General features: G+C 39.2%; 2 protein-coding genes across 2 annotated transcripts; one reads left to right on the forward strand and one right to left on the reverse strand.

Moving 5' to 3' along the window:
• Window positions 1–827: 827 nt before the first annotated feature.
• On the reverse strand, window positions 828–5,198 carry arl6ip6 (ADP-ribosylation factor-like 6 interacting protein 6). The gene is made up of 4 exons (XM_008429911.3): window positions 4,855–5,198; window positions 4,710–4,763; window positions 1,241–1,373; window positions 828–1,166 (listed from the first exon to the last, which is right to left on the reverse strand). The coding sequence occupies exons 1-4, from the start codon at window positions 5,078–5,080 to the stop codon at window positions 1,073–1,075; spliced, it is 507 nt and encodes a 168-aa protein (XP_008428133.2). The 5' UTR covers window positions 5,081–5,198; the 3' UTR covers window positions 828–1,072.
• Window positions 5,199–6,613: 1,415 nt separating this feature from the next.
• arhgap1 (Rho GTPase activating protein 1) lies at window positions 6,614–27,832 on the forward strand. The gene is made up of 13 exons (XM_008429922.2): window positions 6,614–6,749; window positions 14,712–14,892; window positions 14,974–15,072; window positions 15,162–15,249; window positions 15,592–15,723; window positions 16,037–16,123; window positions 17,035–17,133; window positions 17,225–17,332; window positions 17,427–17,503; window positions 17,645–17,722; window positions 18,183–18,311; window positions 24,250–24,353; window positions 24,424–27,832. Exons 2-13 carry the CDS (start codon window positions 14,769–14,771, stop codon window positions 24,589–24,591), a joined length of 1,293 nt encoding a protein of 430 aa, XP_008428144.1. The 5' UTR covers window positions 6,614–6,749; window positions 14,712–14,768; the 3' UTR covers window positions 24,592–27,832.
• The last annotated feature ends 78 nt before the right edge of the window (window positions 27,833–27,910 follow it).

Below are 27,910 nucleotides of genomic sequence, written 5' to 3' on the forward strand. Positions count from 1 at the left end.
AAGCATTTTTAAACCAATCAGTATAAGTGAAGAGAGACCAAGCAACTTTCCTAAATATTTGTTGGTTATGTTTATAATTCAGAAACTAGATATTCATCGACCGATGCCTACTTCTAATTTTCTTTCATGTCTGATTTGCAGATTCCTGTTTTAGAATTCAAAGGATTAAAACAATGAAAAATCAGAGGCAGCACTACATCATAGCCTGTTATAAAGAAACTGAATAACAAATTAAATTACATCTATCTGGAAAAAGTTACAAAGTTTAAAAAATTACTAAAAGAACAATTATCCACTAGTAATTGTTGCTCATTACCAGTTATCACAAACACTTAATGGCAGCTAATTCATTGTTGCATGTACTGAAATTATCTTGATCTGATATTAAATTTAGTTTGATTTGAAACAAACTTTGTCAAATTAAAAGAAAACCAGAAAGAACCTGTAAGTACATGTGAAATACTTTTTCACAGCAACTTACCAGCTGTTGAATGATGTGTTTATTGAAAGAAAAGACCAGGAAAAGAAATATTTGATCCTCTGAACCTCAAAACTGCCCCAATTCTAATATTCGAATGACTGAAACTGTACAAAACTACACAGTAAAACTACACAGTAAAAACTAGCCTGTCAGTTGACTGACAGGCTAGCCCACCAGTGGTGTGTCAGCCACCCTGCTCTTGATAATGTAATGACTTTGTCAGAAAAACAAAATTGATATCGGCCAAAAAATTGGAAACTGAAGGTCAACCTTTTTAAGGACTGGTGATCGGTGAGAAAACGACCCCCAGTAAAAAAGAACCAAGAGAAACAAAAGACAAATAAAATAACTTGAATGTTTCTTTATACTCATAAAAATAGAGAGAATTGAATGTGAATACAGCAATAAATGGTAAAAAAAAGCACAATATTCCAAATTGCAACTGCAGAATCTCCAGGCTCGCCCATGTTCCTAAGGCTCCAATGCTAGATCCCTTATCTTGTCATACAGAAATATGAATCCAAAGTCCAATACAAAAGTCTCATACAGAGTGTATTGTCTTCAGGTCTCTGTGCAACTGAGAACGAAGCCTCAGGAGAGGCTCCAGATGACAGTCAGCATGGCCAGGATGCCATTCAGAACAGCTAGCCCAGAGTTCATGTTGAATCCGTGGCTGGAAGGGTCTCTGCAGCAAACAGACACAATAAATGTCATCCAGTAAGTAAAGCTAAACACATGTGCAGCTTCACTCTGCAGTACCTGAAATCAAGCAGAGACAGGAGGCTGGGGAAGGCCATGCCAGGCTGGTACGAGTCCAGCTGAGTGAGAGTCCATGAGTAGATACAGGAGATGCATCCGGCAACAGCCGAGATCATCAAGATGCTCCAGAAACCTGGAACACGCAGGTGACTGGTCACTGGTTACTGGTTTCTGGTCGCTGGCTTATTGATTTTGACACCACATTTAGCGACTTTTCAGACAGAAAAATCACCATTGGCAAAATTGAAATTGACAGGTCAGCATAACACTGTAATTGGTGCAACACTACTTTTATGGGGATTGTTTGTACCATGGTGTGTTAGGAGAGGAATTAAGAGTGTGTGAGCCTCTTGGTACAAGATTATTTGGTGCAAGTGCAAATTATGAGACACACACATTGACTTTAGAGATGCACGATATTGGATTTTTGGTCAATATCTGACATGCCGATATACCAAAACTCATTTGGCTGATAACCGATACCAATACTTTTTCCTATACCTTCTTGCTGAAACTATATGGCTTTCTCTACTGTAGAATTAAAATATTGTCTTTGTCAATTTAGCCTGTTACCAAATGCAAAATGCTAAAAAGGACGCTGAAAATGATGGAACATTTTAAGCATTTGCATTATGTTTAATGTCAAATTTGCATTTGCTCTCTAAGACAATAATGACACTTAAACAGTGCAAATTTCATGTTGTACTGTGCTGCAGGCATCATTGTCACTGCTTGCAGGGCTTAAAGTAAAAAAAAATCCTGAGCCTGAAACTTATAGTTATGATAGAAATTAACTATACCGTTGCTATTGCCACAGTTTAATAAAAAGTGTCTTTGAATAGTGCAAACAATGGCTTCTAACAATACAATTAACAAGCTAAACACTCAAACTTAAATAAGACTTGAGTACATTTCAACTCAAAACAAAATGTAAAGTGTCTGTGCCCTAAAGGTTCGCCTTACAGGCGAAAATCCCTCAACATTAAATAAAGAGTCCTTTCAGTCAATGTTTTTGCAAGTAATTTAGAACTTGCAACATTACCAACTAGATCAATGTTTTTCAACCTTTTTTGGGCCAGCGCCCCCCCAGCCTTTATCCAGGTCCCTCACCGCCCCCCACCAAAGAATTTGTAGGCTACTTTGCACTGACTATTATTTTATCATTAATATTACTATCACTATTGTAGATGTTTTGATTTTTATGCTTGTTTCTGTATTTATCATCAAGATAATTTCCCAGAGAACAAAAAAGCCATGGGAGTAGAAATTATTTTCACAAGTGTCTAAGAAAAATGCAATGAACATTCAAGTTAAAATCGGTCGGCCTAACAGCCAATCAGAGTGGAAAAATATTCTTATTCTTTGCCATTTTCTAGTTGTTAAATATTCCACAAAATGACCAGATAAAAGATGTTCAACATGCCAGTTTAAACTTTGAACTATTTGCAAACGACTGAGCTCTGCAACATTAAAACATGGATAAAACTGTAACTACATTAATCATAACTCTTCTTCTCTTCAGTGTTTCAGGAGAATGGGACATCACAGTATCAACCATAAATTTCACCCACATGGCATTTATTGTGCAAACCAGAGCTTTCAGTGGAAAAACTAAAGCTCCTTTTAATGCCATACAAATATGAGACAGAAACATGGATTATATCTTCATATAGACCTGTCTATTGATTATAGATTAATAGTTTTACTGGACAGAAATTACAAAGAACAAATCTGGTTCTTAATCAAATCCTAATGAGTCAAATTGAAAGTGTCATGGAGTCATCAGCCTCATGACATCAACACTGACATGAAAAATAATATTGAAGAAATAAATATATCAAATCTAATTAAAAACATAAATAAGTCATCAGTTCTTTACTGTTATGGTCTGTAAGATATATTTATTCTCAGTACTAGATGTGATCTCAACAAACCCATGACATTTCAACAATATTATTTTACCTTTTATGTGGAAATAGTGTCTGTTTATTCTTGCCATACAGTCTCTGTATTAATTATTGCTCTAAAGGTCTTGCCATACCAGTTTATTCCTCTGTATTTACTTTAGTTTCTTAGTTTATTCTTGAATTTTGTTCTTCATTCATTTCCATTTAGTTTCCTTTGATTAATATTATCCTCTCTTGGTTTATTGCTATGTCCACTTTAGTTTCTTTCCTGTTACTACATTTATTTTATCGTTTATTGACCATCAGTAATCTTCACTCATCACCTGCTGCGCCGCCTAATCATCATATGTTTCACATCATGTGTTGATTTTTCACTGTTCAGCGTCGGATTCTCTGTTTTTATGCCATAATTCACATCTAGTTCGTCGCTCCGTTTCATGTCCCACTTCTCCTGTTTCAGAGTTTTGCGCAATGTGCGCCTGTTTTTTTTTTTTTTACCCAGTATGGTGCAGGGGTTCGGGAAGCGTATCGATGGGGAAAAGGCAGACTGACATAAACCTTTTAAAACAACGGAAACAATTTCGGTATTCTATTCTGATTATTGAAATTTAAAAGTGCTGCGTTGTTCCATCACACCCGTTTCATACCGGACCACTTACAGCTCCGGTGTTAACGCTATAAAATGAACGCTACGAAATATAGTTTTAGCAAGTTGCTCAAAGTCTAAACTGGTATTGTTGTGTTTGTAAGGTGTAAAGTTTACCTTCGACCAAACGCCCCCCAAAGGAATCCCAGCGCCCCCTGTTGTAAAACTTTCCACCAGCTTCCCGTCTTGTCCTCTTTCCTGTAGCCATGCCCAGGGCCACTTGTTTTTAATTCATTTCTCAAGTAAACGTGTTTCTTTACCGGGTCAGACAAACTCCATCTTCTTTCATATCGCATTTGATTTAACCGCCGAACCGAACGCATGCGCTTCTTTTCTACAAACCGTTTTACAGTCATTGGTCAAGAACACGGGAGCTAGAATTCTGATTGGCAGACATCTTTGTAGACGGAGCTCTTTAAGCCCGGAGACTTCAGTTTGGTTGAAGCGACCGTTTGGTCAAAAGCCGGAAATCCGGCCCCTGGCCGGAGCTCTTTAAGCCCTGCTGCTTGTCATATAAAATCAATGTATTTTATATCGGTGAGTTATTGTGATGGAATGGCTGACGTCCAATATTAAATTTTACAGCTAATATTGGCCAATACCAATACCATCCCAATAATATCATGCATCCCTGGTATAAGGAATTCATTTCTCGGTGCATGTCTCAGAAAGAGTATCTTAATTGACAAAGACGTTAATATCTGTCTGACAGGGCCAGAGAGGATTTATATGTAATTTTGATTTGTATCAAAACATTTTCATTCTGTAATCATTTATGTTGGCCTTGTGGAATTTATACAAAATTATAAATGTGATCTTATTTCTATAACAAAACTTTAGTTTTTATAATTACGACAAAAAGTCTTGATGGCCTTTAATGGGGAAAATGCGTAGAAAGGAACCCTGGGATACTCACCCAGCATCCTCTCTTCAGTTCCACTCTCGTCTCTCAGCCTCTCCACCCGCAGCTCTGAGACATTCAGCAGAGGTTAGCGTGAGAACATGGAGACACATGGATGGAAACACAACCCTAACTCAGAGAGCTTTAGAGCCGTGGCTACCTCTCAGGATGGGATAGGTGAGGGCGCAGAAGGCACCCACAGCAAACATCGCAAAAGCCGAGCCCAGAACCGAGAAGGTGGCTTTGAGCCACGGTGTGAGTCTGCTGCTCCCCAACCTCCCACTGAATCCGTGTGTAGACATGACCCTCTCAGCGCCTCGAGAGCTCTGGATGCGGTCTGATCGCTGTGGAGGTCGGGCCGGGCTCCAGGACGCCCCTCCCGGCATGTCAGAGCGCTTCTGTTGCTGGTTCTGAACCGGTTCTCTGAGACCGAACGTTGATCCGCATCACATCCAGGAACTAACGTACCTGCCTGAGCACTTCCGCCCACAAGATTGTCCTGTAGGAGTTTCCGTAACCGGTTTTCAAACATAAAGGTGTAAAACATTTACAGCGACTTGCAAAAGTGTTCTCTGCAGAGAATCTATGATTTATACGGATTTTAAGTCGTAAATCAGCATACAGTAGTGTAACATTAAAAGGTAAAAGGAAATGTAACTGAAAAGTGTGGCGTGCATTGCATTCACCTCCTTTATACAGCTAAATTAAATTCATATTTGAGGTGTTTGTAAAGTGACACAGTCAAAATTTCAGCAATAACAGAGAATAAAATGGGGATTCACCTTTCATATTAGTTGTCATATTTTCACTGTGTAATTCTTTCATTTATAAATGTCAACTTTTCAAATATTTATTTAACAAGCTAAATGTAGTGATAAACAACTAAATTTCAAACTAAAAGTTTAGTTAACATGCTAAACACAAACTTGATAACTTCATTTACTATTGAATCAAATATATCTTCTAATTAAATATTGTTTGGAAATAATTAGTTAGCAAACTAAATAAAAAGCAGTTAGCTTGCTAACTAAATATTTTGTTTGTAAATAAAATTTTATCTTAGTTTACAAACTAAACATTTAGTTGGAGGTTAAATATTTAAAATCCTAACTGAAATTAGTGTTTTAAACTAAATATGTATAATCTTCTACCTAAATAGTTTGAAGCTAAGTAGTAAGTGAGGTATGTAGTTTTTAAACTAAATATTTATCTTGTTAATTAAATATTTTTTTAGAAACTGACTTTCAAATGAATTACAATATGGTGAAAATATTACTTTGGGGTATCGCAAAGTATTTGGGGTATTTTTATTAGCTCTACTGGCCTTTATTTAATAGTGAATTGACAGGAAGTGTGTAATGAGAGAGGGGGGGAGACATGCAGCAAGGGTCATCAGGCTGGGAATTGAACCAGCGACAGCCACGACAAGGACTAAGGCTTCCATATGTGGGTTGTGTTTAAACCCCTGTCCCACCACAGCACCCCATTGTGGTGAATTTTGACTATGTAGTATTACAAATGGCATCCAATAAACATGCACCGAACAATACAAGGAGATGATTTGGATCAAACTATATTTATGTGACAAACGGTCTAATAAAATCTAAATGAGAATCTATGGCAAGACTTGAATATTGATATTCAGGAGTGGCTGCGCCTAACATTTATTTGTAAAGAAAAAAAGGTAAACTGCTGGTTCTTTCGATGATTTATTTTATGAGACAGACCAGTGTGTCTCATAAAATTCCATGAAAATACATTAAGGTTTGTTGTTGGGATGTGAATAAATGCTTACGGTTTTATAAGGGTATGAATACTTTTGAAAGCTATGGTAACTCTACCAAAAACACTAGAGTGCGCACTTGTCATTGAATTTGGAAGAGGATAAGTTCTGTTTTTAAGTTATTTTATTTTGACAGATTCAGTTTGACGGAAAGACGACTTCCTACCTGTATTTTGAAACGAACCGGATAAGTGGTTTACGCTGAAACAACGACGTCAGGCAGCTCAGACCGTTTCGACTGAATCCAGAGCGACTGTCCGAGAGATAACACGGTAAATAATCATTTATGTTTTCTATGACGGTAGAAACTGCTTTATTAAAATCGAATGAAGTTGAATCAGAAATATTTCATCAAGCTTTGCTGCTGCTGCTTCCTGTATCTATCTGCAGGCTGTTTGTTTTATTTACATGTTGGTTTGTTGTGATGAGGTTTAGCCACTCTGGACGTGTTTACACTCGTTCTAGTGACTTTAGCCTTGAACTGCTTTCAGTGTGTGAAAACAGGTTTATGACACAAAGCTCTATTATCTACGGTAGGTATACTGGCTTTGTAGCTTCGCAGCTAATGTGGCTAACTTAGCATTTTTATAGCATAGCTGCTTCTGATGGCTGATGCCTTGGAGCTGATCTACTCAGACATGCTGCAGCTTTATCTGGCTGCTTTCTGTACAAAGGAACTTCCAGATTATATTTTTAATATGCCCTTTTTAGGCTGACTTTGGTTACCTATAAATACCTATCTATAACCATTCAGCAGTGGTCAAAGTGGAGATGGATCAAAAATAATAACACCCCATAATTGTTAAAAAATTTTGCAACACCATTTGGTGAAAATTTACCTAGTCCTAGAAAGGTTAACAAAATGCAAAAGCCACAACACAACAACGAAGTTAACAACTAAAAACCGACGTGACAGTAAAATCCACAATGGAATAATACGAGTCTCAATGGAACAGCAGAAGGTGCAACAACAAGAACCACAACTCGACAGCAAAAAATCACAACCTATCTACAAAGCTGCAATGCAACACTAAGAAAGCCACAATGGAAGTTATATTATGCTGACATAACTTCCATTGTGGCCTTTGGTTGTTGTGGCTCTTGCATCTTGTTGACCTTCCAGAGGTCTTCTCCCTCCAAGGTTGTTCAGTGTTGTATGATATAGCCTTGATCTTGTGGCTTTCTTCCTCCATCCTCATCACCTCTGTCATCACCATCTTGTTCCTCTCCTTCTGGTTATTCTTGGACCAGAACTGAGGTTTTTCCTCCAATTCTAGACCAGTTATTTCTGTCTGGACCCTGCTGACAGTTCCTTTGTGTTGCAGACGACTGATAGCTTGGTCAACTTGGCCTGTCAGAATGTTCATGTTCCTTATAGTCTGGTCAGTGGACTCTATCAAGTCAAGAATTAGATAGTCTTTTCTTGCTTGTAGCCCAAAGTGATGAGTTGACAAAGATGCAATGCTCTGTCTGGTACTGGTGGTAAAATAAAGACAGAAGGAGAGGGGGTTCTCGAGACACCCCTCACCAAGGACTTATGCCTGCCCGTCTTAGTAGTTCAGTTTCCATCCATCCATCCATCCATCCATCCATCCATCCATCCATCCATCCATCCATCCATCCATCCATCCATCCATCCATCCATCCATCCATCCATCCATCCATCCATCCATCCATCCATCTTCTTTACATCCTTGTCCCTCAGTGGGGTCGGGAGGGTTGCTGGTGCCTCTCCAGCTAAACGTTTCGGGCGAGAGGCGGGGTCACCCTGGACAGGTCGCCAGTCTGTTGCAGTTCAGTTTCCAAATATACCTCAATATGTATTATTACGCTCATTAGAAATAGTTTTAGATGCTACTATCTACACAGTCTTCCTCATCTCCATTCTTGGGGCCAATCAGCACCAAAGAAAATTAATGGCGCTTCTGGATTGGCTGCTTTGCAGATGCCAGCCATTATTGTATCAGGTAGCATTGCCTGATACAATGCTACCTGTATTTGGCTAATTAAGCCAAACTTATTTGGCTAATTTTTCCCAAATAAGTTTGAGTTACGTTCCACAGAGAAATCAGTGAAAAGGTGGGATACACAGTAGTGCAAAACCGTAACGGGAGATTTGGCAGCAATTTAGGTCGAAACAAAAACTGATGCGTGTCATAAAAACATGTAGAAGTGTTGATAGTCATGAGGAAGTGTGGATTCAGTTGTTGAACAGTTAGTTGGAACCCAGGTTCCCAACATTATAACGACCGTTATAATGTTGGGGACTCCATAAAAATGTAATGATTGTCATTACATTTTCTCTGATTGTCAGACAGCGGAGTAGGTTCCCATGGTTTCTGATTAGATCTGGACAACTACCCAGTTTCAGTTTTAAGAAAAAAAAATCCTTAAAGATTTTTTTAAGAATCCTAAAGAAAACATAATTAATGTTTTCTTAGATTACTAGTACTTGATTTATTTTTAGCCTCCACTGGTTAATTTACTACAGAACAGAGGAGTAATGGCAGCTGTGGGGAAGTTGCTATAATTGCTGCCTGGAATGTTTAACACTTTGCTGTAGAAATGGAACTATGAACTTTCTAAATTCCTCTTAAACATTAGATTGTATGTTTGTAAGATGCTTGACTGAGTTTGTAGAGTGACTCGACCTTGAGCCGCGGCACTGTAGCACAGCTTGCATGGCATCCTGTTCTTTTGCCTTGCAGGCAAAATACCTCCAGACAAAGCTAACATGACTGTATGTCATAGAGCCCAGCAGACATAAGTGCTGCTACTAACATGAAAATGACCAGTACTACTAAGTAGTGCAGTTGTACTGCTAAACGGCACACAATATTTGCATTTAATTTGGAATATATTGACGTGCTTATGGAAACAATTGTGAAAAAAATAAAAAAGTCAAATGAACAATATCTAGTTTATCTAGGGTGTCCAGAATTTTTGACTGAGCCGAATAATAAAAATCTGGACATTATCATCAATCAATGACCCAAATTTGAAAATTGGACATTATGCTGCTAGCACTTGACTTTCGTCAGCAATTCATAGGCGGAAGTGAGAGCGTTGCGCAACACAAATAATCACCTGGCCACATAATAAAACATAATTTAACGAAGCTTCGAGGCAAATAATTTGCCTCAAGGAATTGTAATATTCGAGGTATTCAAATCATTCAAGGAATTGTTACAGCCCTTAAATGATGTGAATGATGGGAAGAACTCTCACATTGATGTGAAGAACTCTCCTTGGCAGGTCATCCAGATGGTTTTTCTGGTACTGGCTGTTCGTTCCTCTTTTATTTTGGACAAAGATGTGAAAAAAGCTAAAAACTTTGTGAACTGGCAGCTTAAAAACTGTTACACAAACCACTTATCTCTGTTGAAAGCATTGAGGTATCTGATGATGCAACTTAATGTTCAACCAAGCAAGGATTATACTGAAGTATTGTAGAGCCTGGACTGGGTCAGCAACAGGACGATGATTCCAAACATATCTAATCTTCTACAAAGCAGGTATCAAGGTGCTGTAGGTCCAGTCAAGTCTCAACTCGTAGGTGGAAATGAGAGCGCTGTGCAACGTAAATAATGACCCAGCCGGAACACGCTGCGCTAATTAATAAAACATAATTTAACGAAGCTTTGAGGCAGATAAATTTTCCTCGAGAAATTTTAATAATTGAGATACTCAAATCAATCAAGGAATCATTAAAGCCCTAATCTGCTGCTTGCAGATGTTTTAAACACTGCAAATATGACTGGAGAAAGGCGTTTGTGATTCTTTATTGGAAAATGGTAAAACCATTGATGGGGTTATGAGGCAGACAACAGGAAAAGCTGAATGAATGCTAATGAGCATCAAATCAGTTGTGGGGACTGGTGAGAAACACCACAACCCTGGTTGTCTGATTAGAATTTAAAAAGGTCAGTACAGCTCTTCTGTCTGGAACAGTGAAGGAGTAAACATACCCAATGGCATGAGCTAACGTCATCTGTTAACATGTTGACCTATAACCCACATGAGGTGATAAAGCAGTCACAGATCGTAGCATGTTGGGTTTCTTTTCGATTCTTTTTGATTATTTTTTGTAGTTGATCACATGTTTATCACATAGCGTTTAACAAACGAGGTTTTTCCTAATTCTAGTACATTTTGGTTGACAGCAGAACCATTAAATAGATGTGTATGTGAAGAGTCACATCAGATGTAGACAACTGTTCTGAAAGCAAACAGTTGGAGAAAAATGCCTTCCTACAACTGTGACTGTTACTGTAAGCTTGATGTTTTAGGTCTATAAAATGAGCTGTTTAGATCAAACACAAGGAGCAAATGACCAGCAGTAGCAACAAAGCTTTCCACTGGCGTCTAGTTTTCATGGTAATTACTTTTCAAACTTATAATGGCAGCTGTCATAGAGGCAAGGCAGGATGCATGCTGTGACTGCTGCCTCCATTTTATCCTGTACACATGAACATAGGGAGGCTGTGTTTGTGTTTATACGGATGGTTGGGGAAAGATGTCTTCCTGGTTGTGTCCAACAACAAATGGGGCTGGGAAGAGTGTGAGTGTGCTTTGAACAGCCAGAAAAAAATGTGGCCTTTCAGCAACGTTCTTATTTAAAACGATTTGAAACCGTTTTTACACATTCTCTTGTTGATAACCAGCATTTTTTGTCACGTCACCTTTACACAGCTGTTAAGCTAACAAACTGGTTTTACAGACTGAGTGATTAGGTCACCAGCTGATCGACGGGAGCAGTGTGTTGAGAGGCTGATGATTTCAAGTGAATAAGAAAAACAATACCAAGACTACAAACCAAAGATGAAGTTGTCATTTCAATGTTACATTAAAGCAGATTCAAGTAAAACTAATTCCAGTAGGAACCAGTGAAAAGCTGCTAAATTTAGTCATTTTCAACAGAATATTCTTTTTCCCTTTTTGCTCTTCTTCTTCTTCATATGGTGACATAAGCTTATAATTAGTCTGGCTTCCTGCTTTAGTTCTCACACCATTGCTGCCTGTGTTCTTCACTATCAGCATTATCTCCAAATAAAAAGTTTTAGACATTGAAAATAACTTTAGAGTTTTGCAACTCTAGTGAGCGCTGTATGAATTTATCTTAAATTCATACAGTAGTTGGTTGTATGTTATAGTGAGTCTCAAGTATTCCACAGATTTGAGCTTGCGTAACTCCCACCAATACCAGGCTCAACTTTAGTGGTGGAATAACGTCACGTGCCTACCTGTCTTTGAAGACGCACATTCAAACTGGGAATGCTGGTCTCTGCATTGCTCCTGTTAGCTGCCAGATGGTATTTTTTTTCTTCACCATGTCTGAAGAATAACCAGATTTTAACGATGGGTGGAACAAACTCAAATCTTTCTTTGAGCCAGTAACATTCCTTCATCCATCCCAGGATTTCCAAGGCTTTTTATGATGGCTCCAGCTAAAACTCCACCTCTTTTAATAACACTGCAGCCTGTGTGTGAAGTTCTGACCAGAAAGAATAAAGTGTGCAGCAACCTGATAAGTAGCACAGAGATAAAACGGTTCCGGCCCACCTGCAGGCCTCACCTATTTCACCTCTGAACACAAACTGCACAGCTGAGTCATGTGGGAATGCGCTCGCAGCCCCTGCAGCGGCGCGTTGTGTGAGCACGCTCACAGCGAAAAGAGGAACTTACTGCTGTCGGCGTCACTCAACCTCCAAGACCTCGTCAGCCTTTACGGTTCCTCCATTCTTCACTCAGGAGTCAGTGCTAACAGCTGCATTTCACTATGTGGGTGAGTGTGTTTAGTCAGCAGCAATCAGCTGACTGACTGTTGGTTTCTAGCAATGTTTATTTAAAGCAACATGCTGTCAGCCAGCATAACATCAAACAGCAGTGTGTGTGCATGTGTGTGTGAGAATAAAGGAAGAACATGTGGGGGTTGGGAGATGAGAGTGCGGCGTGGGGACAGAGCTAATCTGAGGAAAGTAGGCGGGAGATGCTCCCATTATTTGGATGCAGATCCAGCATGCAGCAGTTTCAGGTTCACTGGCAGTAGCTGGAGCTGCTCCAGGCTCTTATTTGGCTGCACGCTGCGGCCATCAGAGAGGAGGAAGCACAGTGCAGTTGTTCAACCATGTTCCATCGGCTGGATCTGTGTCAATCCTTACCCAGCAGTCGGAATTCTGCCGTTCCTGGTGTTTCGCTGACCACTATCTACATCTGATGATACTTCCAACCTTGTCTCCATTCGCCACACAAATGCAACACAATAAAGCATTAATGCACACTTTCAGTCAATAACCAACAAGCTAATTATGATGTGTTACACCCAACCATGAAGTTTACAGTTAATGTATTCTCCATGATGCAAGCCAAGGATCGAAAAGAAGCCCCAATACATAGATGACAGATTCTAGGATTGTGGTCACCATGACACAGCCACCTCTATGCTGCACAACTGGGTTGGGGTTCTCCTTGTTCAGCTTCTATGAAGGTTAAAGGTGTTCATCCTGTTGCTGATTGAACAGAGCTTTCTTATGAGCTACAGCCAGAGACAGCTGTGGGGTATCAGGATTTTTAGTATCTTCTTTCAATCTCCATTCAGATTGAACTTTCTTGGACAGTTGAATCTGGACATTTTAGCAGATGTTTCAAATGTCTTCCCTCACCCCCTCCTTCAATGTTGCCAAACGTAATCTGGACTACTGGCATCACCCAGGAGATGGCAGTTCTGATGCTTTTGCAGATGGATCTTGCGGTGCCTTTAATGACTTCACACCTAATTTCTCTGCATCCAGGCCTGAGTGGGTGCCACACCCGTAGACATGGGAGCATCGGAATGTTGAAACATCCTGCTCAGTCGATTCGGATCTGCTGCTCCTTCTGTCAGCAACATTGACTACAGTTTTCAGTTTCTCTCCCAGCATCTGCTCCATATGCTGGGTATTTTGCTTTCTCTTTGATTATGAATAATCCAGCTGTTATGCAACAAAGCCCAGTTTTCTGCAGGATTTCTCCTGCTGTGGGTTTTCTACCAGAATACAGTCATGGTTTGAGCCTCAAAACTGACCATACTATTCACCAAATGAATTTTTAGCCTAAAAAGTTAACAACGATAAACAATTTTCACCTCTTGTTTGGACAAAGTGATCATGTCATGTTAGTGACATGTTATGTTTTTCTCACTCTTCCTCTTTTAAAATGTTCCCATCACTTTCAGTGAACATTTGAGTCACTAAAAACTGCAGTTGACCTAAATACACTAACACAGCATAGAATTTCTTCTATGGTTATTGGGCAGAATATATTCCTCATTTTCTGTGTTTTGTCATTTTATAAAATGTATGTTTTTCCTAACTTGACCATCGCTAACTAAAAAGTTAGGTTCTGCTGACAATAAAGTGCTATATTTAATGAAAGTGTATGCTAAAGTGCTAATCATAAACATTAGTTTGTCTATCACTAATGTGCTATATCATCACTATTTAACAGAAGCTTATGCTAATGTGCTAATCATAAACACCACTAACACTAACGTGCTACTTTGTCACAGTATTTAGCGGAAACCGAAGTGATGACATGAATCATAAACTTTGGTTCAGCTAGCACTAACGTGCTATACAATCATGCAATCATGATATTTAACAGAAGCTAATTATAAACATTAGTTTTGCTAATGCTAAAGCACTATATGTCACTATGTAGTGAAAGCTATCGTTCTACTCATAAACATTAGTTCATCTAGCGCTAAATTGCTAACTTCAATTCACACTGTATTTGCTTTGAACAACTTAAACCCTAGAACACCAATTTAATTTTGACATAATTTATATGCTGTTTAATGCGCATAGACATTGTATTTATGTTTGTCTTGTTCACTACTTTCTGTGTTTTGTTTTCTTTTTTGTTTCTGTATGTTTCCTGTTTGAAATAAAGTCACTGGGGCATAAAAAAAAGAAAATTAATGGAACTTGAACACAGATGTAAAACTTTATTCAACTGGAAGTTTACAAAGCAACTAATTAGCGCTTTAGTATTTATCCTGAAAAATGAATTCAGGGGAAGCTAAGTAGCTAAGTTCTTTCTCAAACTTAGCAAAAGTGCTAAACAAAAAATAATGTTTATTTTGTGTTGTAATCCCATATGAGTCTGATCCTAATTTCGTCATCCACTAAAAGACATTCAGTATGGCAGGAGAAGAGCATGTTGCTGAGGATATGAGGCATATCTGTGTCTTCCAGACTCCATCTTGGTGTGTGAAGGTTTCCCAGACATCGCTGTCCCATCCTCTGTGTGGGATGTCTTCTGAGCTGCTGGTAGATCTGGGTGAAGACGCTGCAACTGCACAGTTAGGACAGCTGAAGCTCTCCACCCTAGAGGACCAGCAATGGCCACCTGATGAGTCCTCACTTAGCAAATCAGGTGAGACAGACATCCTGGTTTTTCTCCTTTGGTGATTTTTTATCTCTCAGCTGTATTAACATGTGGCTCCATGTGTTTCAGAGACGGAGAATTCCCAGGGCTTCGACCCCGGCTCTCCCCACTTGCCCTGGGACCATCCGTTCTACGACATAGCCAGGCATCAGATCATTGAGGTTGCAGGTATTCTCTTTAATATTAAACCTCTGCTTATTTGTTTCTGAGAAAGTAAAGTGTGTGTAATATTGATGCCGTTTGATCTGTGTGTGGAGGCGACGACAACTTTGGCAGGAAGGTGATAGTGTTCAGTGCCTGCAGGTTGCCGCCACAGCATCAGCTCGACCATCAGAAGCTGCTGATGTAAGTAACCCTGCACATCAACACAGTTCGCCACAGGGTTTAATGATGCGTTGATTTTTACTCCCAAGTTGAAATTTTAACAGAAATGTTTCTAGAAGTTGGAGTTTCATATGGCTAAAGTGAACAATCTGGAATTTAATTAAAGTATTTCAAGGTCTGGAATTGTATCTCCATACTACCCACATCAAATTATCTAAGATCTGATTTTTTTTTTTTTTGTCCATTCTTCACTGACTGGTTTCATTTTACCCTTGAAAATAAGATGGCTGAATCGGAGCCCTACTGAATAAAATTCTATTGATTGTCTCCCTGATTGATGCTGAAGTGGTTTCTCTCCTGCAGGTATCTTAAAGCCACTCTGGATCAGTATGTAGAGAGCGACTACACACTGATCTACTTCCATCATGGGCTGACCAGTGACAACAAGCCTTCATTTGGCTGGCTTCGAGAAGCATACAAGGAGTTCGACCGGAAGTAAGTTCACTAACTTGAAGGAATCCCTGCATAAGTTCACAGGAAGTGAGCTGTCATATTTTATATATTAAAATAAATCTAATGTACTGAGAAACCCGTCTGTAGATCCAGAGCTCCTAAATCTAAACAATAAAACCCCAACAACAAACTGAGACAGTCTTTTGGTTGCACTCTGCTAACCCTGGTTCTCTTTATGACTGTGTGTTTAAAAACAAGTTCCTCAGTAAAAATGAGAAACACTTGGTGATAAATAAAGGAAGGTCCATCTACTGAGACAGAATGCTGAGTTTAAATCTGCTGGTTGTATTTTCAGGTATAAGAAGAACATCAAGGCGCTGTACATCGTCCATCCCACCATGTTCATCAAGACTCTGCTGATCCTCTTCAAACCGATCATCAGGTTGGATTTTTAGGGAAAAATTTAAAACTGGGACTTAAGAAGAAAAATAGCGTGGTAACTAAAGTGATGAGAACTTAGAAATTTGTAAAATGATATCTTCCTCTCTTAAAAGTTGTCATATGGTCAACATTTTAGAAAAAGTTTGTGTACTGCCTTCTGCTGGTGAGACGCTTTGTTGCTATAATGCACCTTGTTCCAGCTTTTGAATTCAAAGTAGTGCAAACATAAACCAGTGCTTGGTCTTACTAAAACTTATAATAATAATTCCAATCACATTCTATGATCTTCCACCATGTTGGCATGTTTGGTGACAAAAACAAAAACGCCAGTCTTTTCTGCATTAAGCTAATATAAATTCTGACCAACAGGAGCGTTGTTGATATTGTGAACATGCTTGCTTGCTTGCTGACATGTAAAGAGAAACTACAAAGTTTTTTCATGGGTTTAGTTATGACAGGATATATTGGAATGCTTGGTAATCTGAACTACGGAAGCATGTGGATATTTCAGCAATGAAGCCTTGAGGAATCACACTTGATATTTGTTCTCTCAAATATAGAACCACCAAATGTCACAAAGTAGGGAAATATTGAACAGTTAACTGTTAAATGTACAACAGATGTAAAAAGTCTATACTAGAGATGCACTGATTGCAGTTTTCAGGCCAATCATTAAGAAGCCTGACCTGCTGATTCTGATTTTGGCTGATGTTTAGATCTTTGCAGACGTAGATAAGATCAGTGTCACGTTAAACTCCACTGGTCAAGATAAGGGAGGAGGCTAAGAGCCTGAATAAATTTTAGCTTAAAGGTTTCCACTCTTATCCAAGCAGTTTAAGGCAGCTCTGCTCTGTATATGTGTTGACCAGTGAGTGAATAGTCTGTGATGGTGTCTCTCTGTCCTGGTCATAGTTTTAAGTTCGGCAGGAAGATTAACTACGTGAGCTACCTGAGTGAGCTGGAGGACGTGGTCAAGTGTGACCAGCTGGTCATCCCAACCCGTGTCAGAGAGTAAGAACTGACTGGCATTAGAACCCTCTGCAGACATTTGAATCTGGTTCTTGATCCCAAACTGAGCATGTTTACATCTGATCTGGATCAGGTATGACAACAAACTGAGAGCATCTCTGAAGCCCAGCTCGCTGCCCTCCATGTCTCCTCCTCATAGCCCCCCACTGCCTGAGCAGGTGTTTGGGGTTTCACTAGTCATGTAAGTTCACAACACAGAATCTTTGCTTTTTCTGTCTGCAGATGAATGCTTTTTGGTTTTGTTCATGGCTGACGTTTTTTGTTTTGTGTCCTAGGCTGAGACAGAAGGATCCAGATAATCATCTAGTTCCTATAGTGATGAGAGATACGATTAGCTTCCTGTCAGATCAAGGTAATGCAAGAAATGAAGTGCTGTGCATCTCATGTGGTGGGACAGACAACAGTGCTGTCTGAACAGACAGCCAATCGTTGTTGGTCTGTAAAACAGACATTGAAAACCTTTGCTTCCTGTTCTCTGCTCTGTTGCTGTCAGGATTGGAGATTGAGGGGATCTTCAGGCGGTCCGCCAATGTGACTCTGGTAAAGGAGGTCCAACTCAAGTACAACTCCGGTATGAGTGACAGGACTTGGTGGCCAGCTTTAAGTGAATCACCCCACTCCTTAACCATGTCTTTTAAAGCTGGAATGAACTGAGAAACCAGCTGATTTATAGCTCTTATTAGAGGCCAACTGTTTGGAAACATGAATAAATCCACACCTTTTGGGGTTGAGCTATTGCAAAATAGCTGTGTTAATTCCTGATAAAAGATGCTGAAGACAAGTTCAAAGATCCAAGAATTTGTTTCTAATATTCAGTTATTTTATAGTTCTTAAAACGGAAATCAGAATTGGCTAAAACTGGTATCTGGACATCTGACCATTACAAAAATGAGAGATCAGAAATTTACCAGAAAATTTTGATCAAACCAAGATCTACTGACAAACAGTAATCTGTGGCTGTAGTTATGATGTGGTAGATCACTTTAATGTTGAGAATTTGCATTTATTGTCATCTTCTGACTGTGTTTCAGGAGCCACAGTGAACTTCAGAGACATGGAGGACGTTCACCTGGCCGCTGTCATACTAAAGACGTTTCTTCGAGAGCTTCCTGAGCCTCTGCTGACATACCAGCTCTACAATGACATTGTCAACTTCACATGTAAGTTCAAGACTTGTTAGAATGAGGATAAATCAATCTAATCGCTCATTCTCTGGAGGGTGACAGACTGGCAGAAGTACCAGAAGCTTATTTTCAGTCTAAAATGTTTTCAGGACTTTATTGCTTTTTGTGGAAACGACTGAAAATCCAGCTTTTCTAACTAATTTTGCTCTTTACTCTGTAAGGATTTACTTTCAAAGGGTTGCAGCAACCAGTTGTAATGTTTTTTATTTTTATTTTTTTATATTTTTATTAGGAGGGAAGGAGACATTACAAGCAAAATTATAACCATTAACGACATAGTATGCCATATGGTAAACAACTTCTTTGTGGCATCGATAGAAAAGAACACAACACAGGTACAGAAGAAGAAAAAAGTATATAGATGAAAAAAGGCATACAATTTACCTCCTATGAGTATTTTTCTTTTTCTTAAGTGAACAAGACACAACATGTACAAACCTAGCGAATAATTTTTTTTTAATGAAAACAGGGAAAGAAGGAAAATAAAAAAATAATTTTTTTTAAATATATAAATAAAATAATGATAAATAAAAAAATGGAAAGGAGTGGGGTGGGGTGTATCACTCAATCCGGGATAAGAGACTGAAGAGAGTGAAAGAATGTCATGAAAGGGCGCCATAAGTTATGAAATTTAGCTGAGTTGCCTTTCACTGAATATCTAATTCTCTCCAATTTTAGAAAAGACATGGTGTCTTTAAGCCACTGGCCGCTAGAGGGTGGTTTAGTTAGTTTCCAATGGAAAAGAAGACGGCGTCTTGCCAATAAGGAAGTAAATGCTAAAATATCCAACTGATTAGAAGTGAACTGTTTGTAGTTAAGTGGAAGCCCAAATATGGCAACATGGGGAGAGGGTTTAATGACCACTGAAAGTATCTTTGACATTGTATCAAAGCAGGTCTGCCAAAAACTATGGAGAGATGAACAAGGATAAAACATGTGAGTTAAATTATAGGAAGGTGCATGACATTTCTCACAAAATGCGACAATCGATTTTTAGAGACATATGAACCCTGAAGAGAACTTTAAACTGTATAAGAGAAAGTCGAGCACAGATTGAGCTTGAATGAATTTTCTTAAGAGCATTATTCCACCAGTCCTCTCCCAAATTTAAACCCAGTTCGAGTTCCCAAGCTGCCTTAACCTTGGTAATGGGTGAAGAATCAAAAGACAAAATTTCATTGTAAACTTTAGAGATATATGAACTTTGAAGAGGATCCCAGCTCAGAAACATCTCCCAATGCAAGTTCGGCAGCCTGGAAGGGAAACTGGGAAACAGAGCCCTGGCACAGTGTCTAATTTGAAAGTACCGGAATAGATGAGAAGGAGGAAGATGAAATTCTGATGAAAGGTCTGTAAAGCTGCGAAAGATGCCTTCTTTGTAAAAATCATTAAAACATGTCAGCCCTTTATTACCCCATGACAAAAAGGTTGGATCTGTGAGTGCTGGTTGAAACAAGTGATTCTTCATTAAAGGAGCAAGCATAGATGCTGTGTTAAATTTGAAGTGCCTCCTAAACTGGCACCAAATTTTTAAGACAGAGCGAACTACTGGATTGTTTGTAAAGCCAGAGGGGTTGGATGTAATGGAGGAAGTGAGAAGAGCAATTAGTGAGGATTGGGAGCATGATTGTGCCTCCAACTTGCACCATGGGAAGTCCAAGGATCCAAACCAAAATGAAATTTTGTGAATATGTGCTGCCCAATAATACAGCTGGAAGTTTGGGAGTGACAATCCACCACTGAATTTGCATCTTTGAAGTGTGGATTCTGGGTGATTTTCCACACCATAGGAAGCCAGAAATAACTTGATCCAACATTTAAAAAAAATGTTTTGGCAGAAACAGTGGAAGACTATTGAACAAAAATAAGAATTTGGGTAAAACATTCATTTTAATTGCATTGATTCTACCTATAAGCAAGAGAGGTAAACTATTCCATCTTTGGAGGTCCAATTTAAATTCAAAAATTAAAGGCAGAAAATTAGCAGCGAAAAGAGAGCTTAGTGATCTTGTTGCACTGACACCCAGGTACTTAAAACCAGAGCAGCTCAACTTAAATGGGATGTCAGAGTGTGAAAGCTTTAATGCAGCCGCATTGATAGGATAGCATTCACTTTTAGCAATATTTACTCTATAACCAGAAAAAGACCCAAATCTCTGAAAAGCAGATAAAATTGATGAAATGGAAAGACTAGGATTTGAGACGTACAGCAATAAATCGTCAGCATAAAGAGATAGTTTAGATTCTGTACCTAATCGGGAAATTCCAGTAAAAGTGTTGGAGGTCCTTAAAAAGATTGAGAGAGGCTCTATGGCCAGAGCAAACAATAGAGGGGATAACGGGCATCCCTGTCTAGTGCCACGGAAAAATCTGAAAAAACTGGATTGAATACCATTGGAAGAGACACTAGCATGAGGAGAAATATAAAAGAGAAAGGAATGCATCACCCAGTCCAAATTTCTTTAAAACTGCAAATAAGTAATCCCATTCAACTCTGTCGAACGCTTTCTTAGCGTCGACCGAGATCATGACTTCAGGTATTTCAGTGGTGGCTTTAGAGTAAATAATGTTCAGGAGTGTACGGATATTAAAGAATAGTTGCCTGCCCTTAACAAATCCAGTTTGCTCATGTGAAACAATGGTTGGTACTATACTTTCCAGACGACAAGCCAAAGCCTTAGCAAGGATCTTAGCATCTACATTTATTAAAGAAAGAGGTCTGCATGAGCTACAAAGATTTGGATCTTTATCCTTTTCTAAGAGGAGACAAATAGAGGCTTGTGTTAAAGTATGGGGGAGACTGCCCTTTTGTAATGACTCCTTGTATATCGTTTAGAGTATTGGGGATAGCTTGTCCTGGAATTTTTTTTTAAATTCAACAGGGAATCAATCAATCAATCAATCAAATTTTATTTGTATAGCACATTTCAGCAGCAAGGCATTTCAAAGTGCTTTACATAATTAAAATAAAAACAGAAATAATCAGTGAGAAAGAGAGAGATTTAAAAAAAAAAAAAACAACAATCCATCCGGAATCCATCCGGACAGGGAGCTTTGTTACTTTGCATGCTTTTCATGGCAGCAACAATCTCCTCCCTGGTTAAAGGCAAGTCAAGTTCCTTAGCAACATTTGAATTTAGCACAGGGAACTTGAGACTGTCAAGAAACTGATTCATTTCAGTAGGATTAGCTGGAAATTCAGATTTAAATAACAAAGAAAAAAATGACTGAAAAACTAAATTGAAAGTAGTGGGATCCTGATGCAAAGTGCCTGATGAGTCCATTATCTGAAGGATCATATGCGAAGCTGCCCGACGACGAAGCTGGTGAGGGAGAAGTCGGCTAGCCTTATCGCCATGTTCGTAGTAAGTGGACCGTGATCGTAAGAGAAGTCGTTCTGCATCATTGGTGGTAAGAAGATCAAATTCAGTCTGTAAATCAGCCCGTTGTTTAAGTAAACTTGATGAGGGGGAAATAGCAATTTGTTGATCCAGATTAGTAATATCAACGTTAAATTCTAGCAATTTCACTTTATGCATCTTATTCAAATGGGCGGAATATGAGATAATTTGTCCTCGTAAGAACTCTTTTAGTGATTCCCAAAGTAAAGAATATGAAATTGGATTACTCTCATTTTGATTTAGTACAATAAAATCATCAATTTGAGCTGCAATAAATGTGTTGAACCTTTCATCTGAAAGAAGTACAGGGTTGAGTCTCCACGGCGTGACATACCTATGTTGAAAAGCAAACTTAATATCTAATGAAAGAGGGGCATGATCAGAAATTACAATAGGGTGATAATTAACAGGTAGAACATTTGGAATTAGTTTAGAGTCGACAAAAAAATAATCAATACGAGAAAAAGACCGATGCAAGTGGGAAAAGAAAGAAAATTTCTTGGATTGGGGATTGTAAACTCTCCAAGGATCAACGCATCCATTTTTTGACATGAGATCTGAGAGTGATCTAGACATTTATGAAGGGACCAATCTGCGTGGGTCAGACCAATCTAAATTGGGATCAATGACACAATTCATATCCCCACCTACTATAAGGAGATTATTATCTAAAGAAGGAAGAGATTCAAATAGCTTATTCATAAAGTTTGGGTCATCAAAATTGGGGGCATATATATTCACTAACAGAATTGGGACATGAAATAAGGTACCAATAACAATTAAATATCTGCCATTTTTAACTGATATAATTTTAGAAGCTAAAAACTGAATTGATTTACCAACTAAAATAGCAACCCCCCTGGCTTTAGAATTGAAATTTGAATGAAATACATCAGAAACCCAAGGACATTTTAGCCTGACCTGATCTTTGGTGCGCATATGGGTTTCCTGTAAAAACACTAGGTCAGCTTTAAGACGTTTCAAATGGGCAAAAATCCTTGATCTCTTAAGTGGGCTTCCCATACCTTTGATGTTCCAGCTCAAAAATCTCACAGAAGACCCCGTTTGTGGGTTGTTCACATTATTATCATTAGTAGACATGTTTTAAGTCTATTGCAAAAGAAGGGACAAGAAAACTGAATATGGTGCACTGTCCCCCACCACCACAAAAAAAGGGGAGCAAAAAGGAGCAAAAGAAAAAAGAAAGGAAAAAATAAAAATAACGACAAGTAAAAAAGAACCCTAACAAATTGAACAACCACCCTCCCCGCCATCCGCCTCCCCACAGCACTTACAACGACTCCATCCCCAAATGATGGAGAACCCAGTGCAGACTCCGAAAGGAGTCAGATCCCTAAATTGGATGCTTACAGTTTTTAGCAACATAGTAGCAGAAAAGCTGCAATCTGAGCTCCTGCAAGCTCAACAACATTCATCACTGTGGCACATCTGGTTGAGACCAAAATATAACGAATTACAAAATGTTAATTACAAAGAGAGAACACAAGCTCAGTAAAGCAAAGAGAATAATAGTCAGTAAATGTAACACGTAGCTGCTTATTCAAAGCCGTGTACCTTTGCAAAGTTCTCTTATGTTCTGAGCGACTTGATGAAGACGCTGGCCTCTTCTGGTGAATTAAACTGCTTCTCCATACCATTGTGTGTGATCCGAAGTCGCGCTGGATAGAGCAGTCCGAAACGGATCCCCGGGATTTCGCGAAGCTGACGGCAGACATCATTGAAGGCAGCAAGGGCACGAGCCGTCCTCGGAGTGTGGTCAGGGAAAACAGAGAAGCGTGTGTCTCCAATCATGATCCGCTGCTGGGTCCTAGATCAGCGCAATATGTCCACACAGTCCGAATGATAGTGCATACGAACGACTATAGGACGAGGTCGCTCTCCAGGTTTCGGCTTCGGTTGGAGAGTACGATGGGAACGGTCCACCAAGGGCTCCTTCTCCAACTGAAAAGCCTCCTTAAGCAAAGTGGAAATGGCTGTAGATGCAGTAGAAAAATCCTCTGAAATGCCGATCAGCCGCAAAATTTTGGGAACTCGGCCTTTATACTCGACAAAGTTTCAGTGAGAGCTGCTTGGAGTTCGGTCTTGAAAATAAGTGCCATTTCAACCCGGAGAGCCGATAGCAGCTTGGACTTAAAGGCCGAGGAAGGAGAACTGCCAGTGAGTTCATCCGTGCAGAAAGGAGAGTCACCACAAGGCGGGGATGTAGCATGAGATGCAGGCCTCTGTTGCTGTGCAGACGATTTGACTTTTGGAGGTATTTTGGTTGAGAAAAAAGCCGGGACTTGAGACGGGTGGACAAAAAACACACCAAAAAGCAGTAAAAAACTAACAAAAATGTGCCTAAAATAGCAATTATATCTAATTGTTGCGGGAGCTCAACTACACGTGTCCTACCCCGCCATTCCAACCAGTTGTAATGTTTAAGGAAAAAGTGGTTAGACAGATGTGCTGAATAATTCAAATGGGTTTGATGGTTTCTTTGGTTTGTTCAGCTGTATCCAGTGATAATCAGGCAGAAGTAATGAAAACTTTGGTGGAGTCTCTTCCAGAGGAGAACTACGCCTCACTGCGGTACCTCATCACATTCCTGGCTCAGGTACAACACACACTCTGAGAACAGTTCCACTTCACTCCACCAGCTCCCACTAACGTGTTTCTGTTTCCAGGTGTCAGCCAACAGTGAAGTGAATAAGATGACCAACAGCAACCTGGCTGTGGTGTTTGGCCCAAACCTGCTGTGGGGGCGGGACAATGCCATGTCGCTCAGTGCTATTGGGCCAATCAACAACTTCACCAGAACCCTGCTGGACCAGCAGCATCTGGTTTTTACCTAATTCCCTCTCCCCTTCTTCTTTTTGAGGTCTTTCATGCAGCCTGTGTTGCCATGGAAACCTCCCTCCTCTGCAGCATTTAAACATGAGCACCACCAATTAGGAAGGAACTCTCATACCAACACCACAAACTGTGGACCAATCACAAATAGTTTCATCTCTCTGACTCGTCCACTAGCATTGTCCTGTTGATTACCCCGCCTGTAGGCTGCATTCCTATCCATGTGAGTCAGGCATGAATGAGTTAAACTGCTAAGATCCTGGTAAACAATATGAAACAAAAACCATGTATTTATTTGCTCTCTCTAAGGTAATGTCCCGTTTCTTGCTCCCCTTTCTTGATTGGTGCCAAAAAAAAAACTGCCTCAATCATGACCAAATGTCCTGTGGGAGACTTTCTTAGCTGAAGTCAGGAGAGGCCGTCAGAACGGAGGTGGAAGTTTGTGTGTCTGCGATGGACTCAGGTTTACCTAAATAATTGTGAACTTGGTACTGAAATTGTGTCGACAATCTTCGGAGTGCTGTGGTCAAAGGAAGCCATTGAGTGGCTTCGGTGTCATTTCTTGCAGATACCAAACTCAGCTACTGGAGTAGAGTCTGGACTAGACCGAAAGATTTAACTAATTCTACCTTTGGATTTCTAGACCTCCTTCCCAGCTTGACATCATGTTGTTTGGTGACTGAGTGACCGCTTCAGTCAGCAGTATTAGGTGGTGGAGAAACTTCCTGTTTCCTAGTGGGATGCAAATTCATTATCTTATTCATGTACTAGAAACGCTTTGTTTCCATAGCAATGCACCATTTAGTCCCACATTACTGTCATATTTCCTTATACAGTTGGCTTAAGTTATGTTTCATTGTTGGTAATGATCTCTTGGTTTTTATAGTCTTTCAGCGCCTCGTTGGTAAACTTCAGGTTGTGAGTAGGAAAGTACAGTTCGCCCTCATCGCCCCCTAAAGACCAGACATGATTGGATGGTGTCGACCTTTCTTTTTAGACTTTTATTGCTAATAGGAGCACATTTTTTATAGGTACATGACAGTAATTGCTTCTCATTCCAGCTGCCACAGAGGATCATCTTCAGTCATACTGTAAGCAACACTTTCTACACGTTTTTCTTCATGTAACATATTCAGAACGCTAATTACGTAATGCTGTACCGATGTGTGTTGTTAGTGTTTTATTCCATGTGTTTTTGTTGCCTTATAACTTGTTTCATGCTGTGCCACCAATGGAGTTCATCCAAGTTGTACAATGTTTTTTTGTTGCTGTTTTTTTTTTTTTTTTTTACTAAGTGCATACGGTTTTAAATCTCCACATATGCCTTAGTGAATTGCCCTCTTCCTGCAAGACAGCAGCTCCTTGCCTGCAGTTGAGCATTGAGATCCAGAATTCCTGCTGGGGTTTTTTTGGCCTACCTTATTAAATTCCCACCAAAACACAATTTTCTTCATAACTCTGCCATCTAGTTCCAAGCCTATATGGTGTTTCATTTTGGGTCCAGCATAGTAGTCTCTCCCTTGGACTTCTGTTCACCATATCTGTAACTTCAATTTAAATTTTAGTCTTTTGACTATTTGCAGATTAGCTTTTAGTAGAGCAAAATCAAGCACTTCCACTCATGGTTTAAATGTTGTGGGATGTATCAGGGCTGTTAAAAGACTTAATATTTATTAACACTAAAGCTGTGTGAAACAGAAGCGCCTGCAATACTTGCCAACATGTTGCTCCATTTTTTAAAATTATTATTAGTCATGACCTGTGAGTTTTCGTTGTTTTACATCGTGTTGGACTCTGAAGCTTTTATTATCCGTTTATTATGCAGTTTATCCAAAGTATTCAGTGTCAAAGTGAAATCTTCATACATTTTAACCGAGAGTCATACAGAATCGATTGGCTCGGTTTCTGTCACAGTCATAAATATGTCACCAAAATAATCTGCAACCTTTGAATATTTGTGATGTGATGTTGCTATGTTACCTAAGATGTTTGAAAAACACCAAAAAATGAGAAATTTTTGCTCAACTGGAGCAAAAAGAAAAAAAAAAAGCAGTAGCTGTTCCAGCGGTGCCATGGTGACTGACATGCTCATGTTGTGGTGTGTGTGTGTGTGTGGGGGGGGAGGGTGCGTGTGCGTGTGTGACTGTATGTAGAAGTCATTAAATTCAATGGATTTGTTAGGTGTGTGTAATCAGGTGACCACGTTGTAACTCCAGCATGGTTGATTTTTAGATTTGTTCTTATTTGATATGTGATGTGAAACGTCTCTTTAAGGTACAGTGTTTCTCAAAAGTCCACACACCCTGGTTAAAGTTCCATTTTTCATCTGTTTTATGTCCGTATTTCCCTTTTGACTGATTTCTAGACAGAAGTAAAGTCTCACAAAAGGAGGAGAAATCATTTTCACCAGGGTGTATAGACTTTTGAAAACCACAAAAAATTACTACAAAACAAGAAAGAAAACCAAGTCAAAACAAGTTTGTTTTTTAGAATTTATTAAAGGAAATTCTATGTGTGTTTGTGTGCTTGTGCCTTATTTGTGTTTCCAAAGTCATTTCACTCTTTAGCCATCTAAGTGCCAGTGTGGCCATAGATTAAAATGACCAGAGTTGCGTTCAGCAGAGCCTATGGTTTCCATGGAGATGTGAGCAGCGAAAAGCTATGGTCTGAACTCTTGTTTGTTGAACACAGCTTGGCTGTAAAAAATCAAAATAATTTCAGAATGGAGAACTTCATTTATCTACATACAGAAACTGCAGCTACTGAGAGGGGTAAGCACTACGTGTTGATGGAAGCTGTGCCATGTAGAAGTTCAAGGCTATCATGTTTGTGTTTCTGTAATAAGGTTTGAAGAGAATTTATTCATCAGAAATGTCTGAAAATAGATGCTGTTTTTCTTCAGTGGGGATTTCATGAAGGTAGCTTTTGTGTGCATGGATTCTCTGTACTGTTCTTCCTCCTTGATTCTGTGATCAGTTGCAGACCCAATAATCTCTGGATCTTTGTACTGTAATTGTATTTGACAGTAAACGTCACAGCTGTGGGAGGAGATGTAGGTCTGAACTTTGACTTCCATGCTAACTTGTTAATAACTATGTGATTCTATTTTCTTAACTGTGGTTTTCCATCCTTTTACTTTTGATATATAGCACTGTGGATCTTCGCCCTGTACTTGTATAATATGATGGTATAATATGTTGTATGATCCATGTAAACAACCAATAAATGAATGGTGAAAAGAAACTTTCTATTTTGGTTTTGTTCACAAATTTCTTCATTTATTCACACTAAAATATTTACTCTTGTAATCATTATTTCAAA

Source organism: Poecilia reticulata, chromosome 2 (genome assembly GCF_904066995.2).
Source record: "Poecilia reticulata chromosome 2, P_reticulata-male-v2, whole genome shotgun sequence".
In the NCBI taxonomy this organism is placed as follows: Eukaryota; Metazoa; Chordata; class Actinopteri; order Cyprinodontiformes; family Poeciliidae; genus Poecilia; species Poecilia reticulata.

What these genes read in the sequence shown, in the direction of transcription:
- arl6ip6 (XM_008429911.3), bottom strand. Translation starts at nt 5,080, where the DNA reads ATGCCGGGAGGGGCGTCCTGGAGCCCGGCCCGACCTCCACAGCGATCA. An exon ending in CACCTATCCCATCCTGAGAG is followed by an intron (nt 4,764 to 4,854) that starts GTAGCCACGGCT and finishes TGAATGTCTCAG; the next exon opens with AGCTGCGGGTGGAGAGGCTG. An exon ending in AACTGAAGAGAGGATGCTGG is followed by an intron (nt 1,374 to 4,709) that starts GTGAGTATCCCA and finishes TGCGTGTTCCAG; the next exon opens with GTTTCTGGAGCATCTTGATG.
- arhgap1 (XM_008429922.2), top strand. Translation starts at nt 14,769, where the DNA reads ATGTCTTCTGAGCTGCTGGTAGATCTGGGTGAAGACGCTGCAACTGCA. An exon ending in GTCCTCACTTAGCAAATCAG is followed by an intron (nt 14,893 to 14,973) that starts GTGAGACAGACA and finishes CATGTGTTTCAG; the next exon opens with AGACGGAGAATTCCCAGGGC. An exon ending in TGACATTGTCAACTTCACAT is followed by an intron (nt 18,312 to 24,249) that starts GTAAGTTCAAGA and finishes TGGTTTGTTCAG; the next exon opens with CTGTATCCAGTGATAATCAG.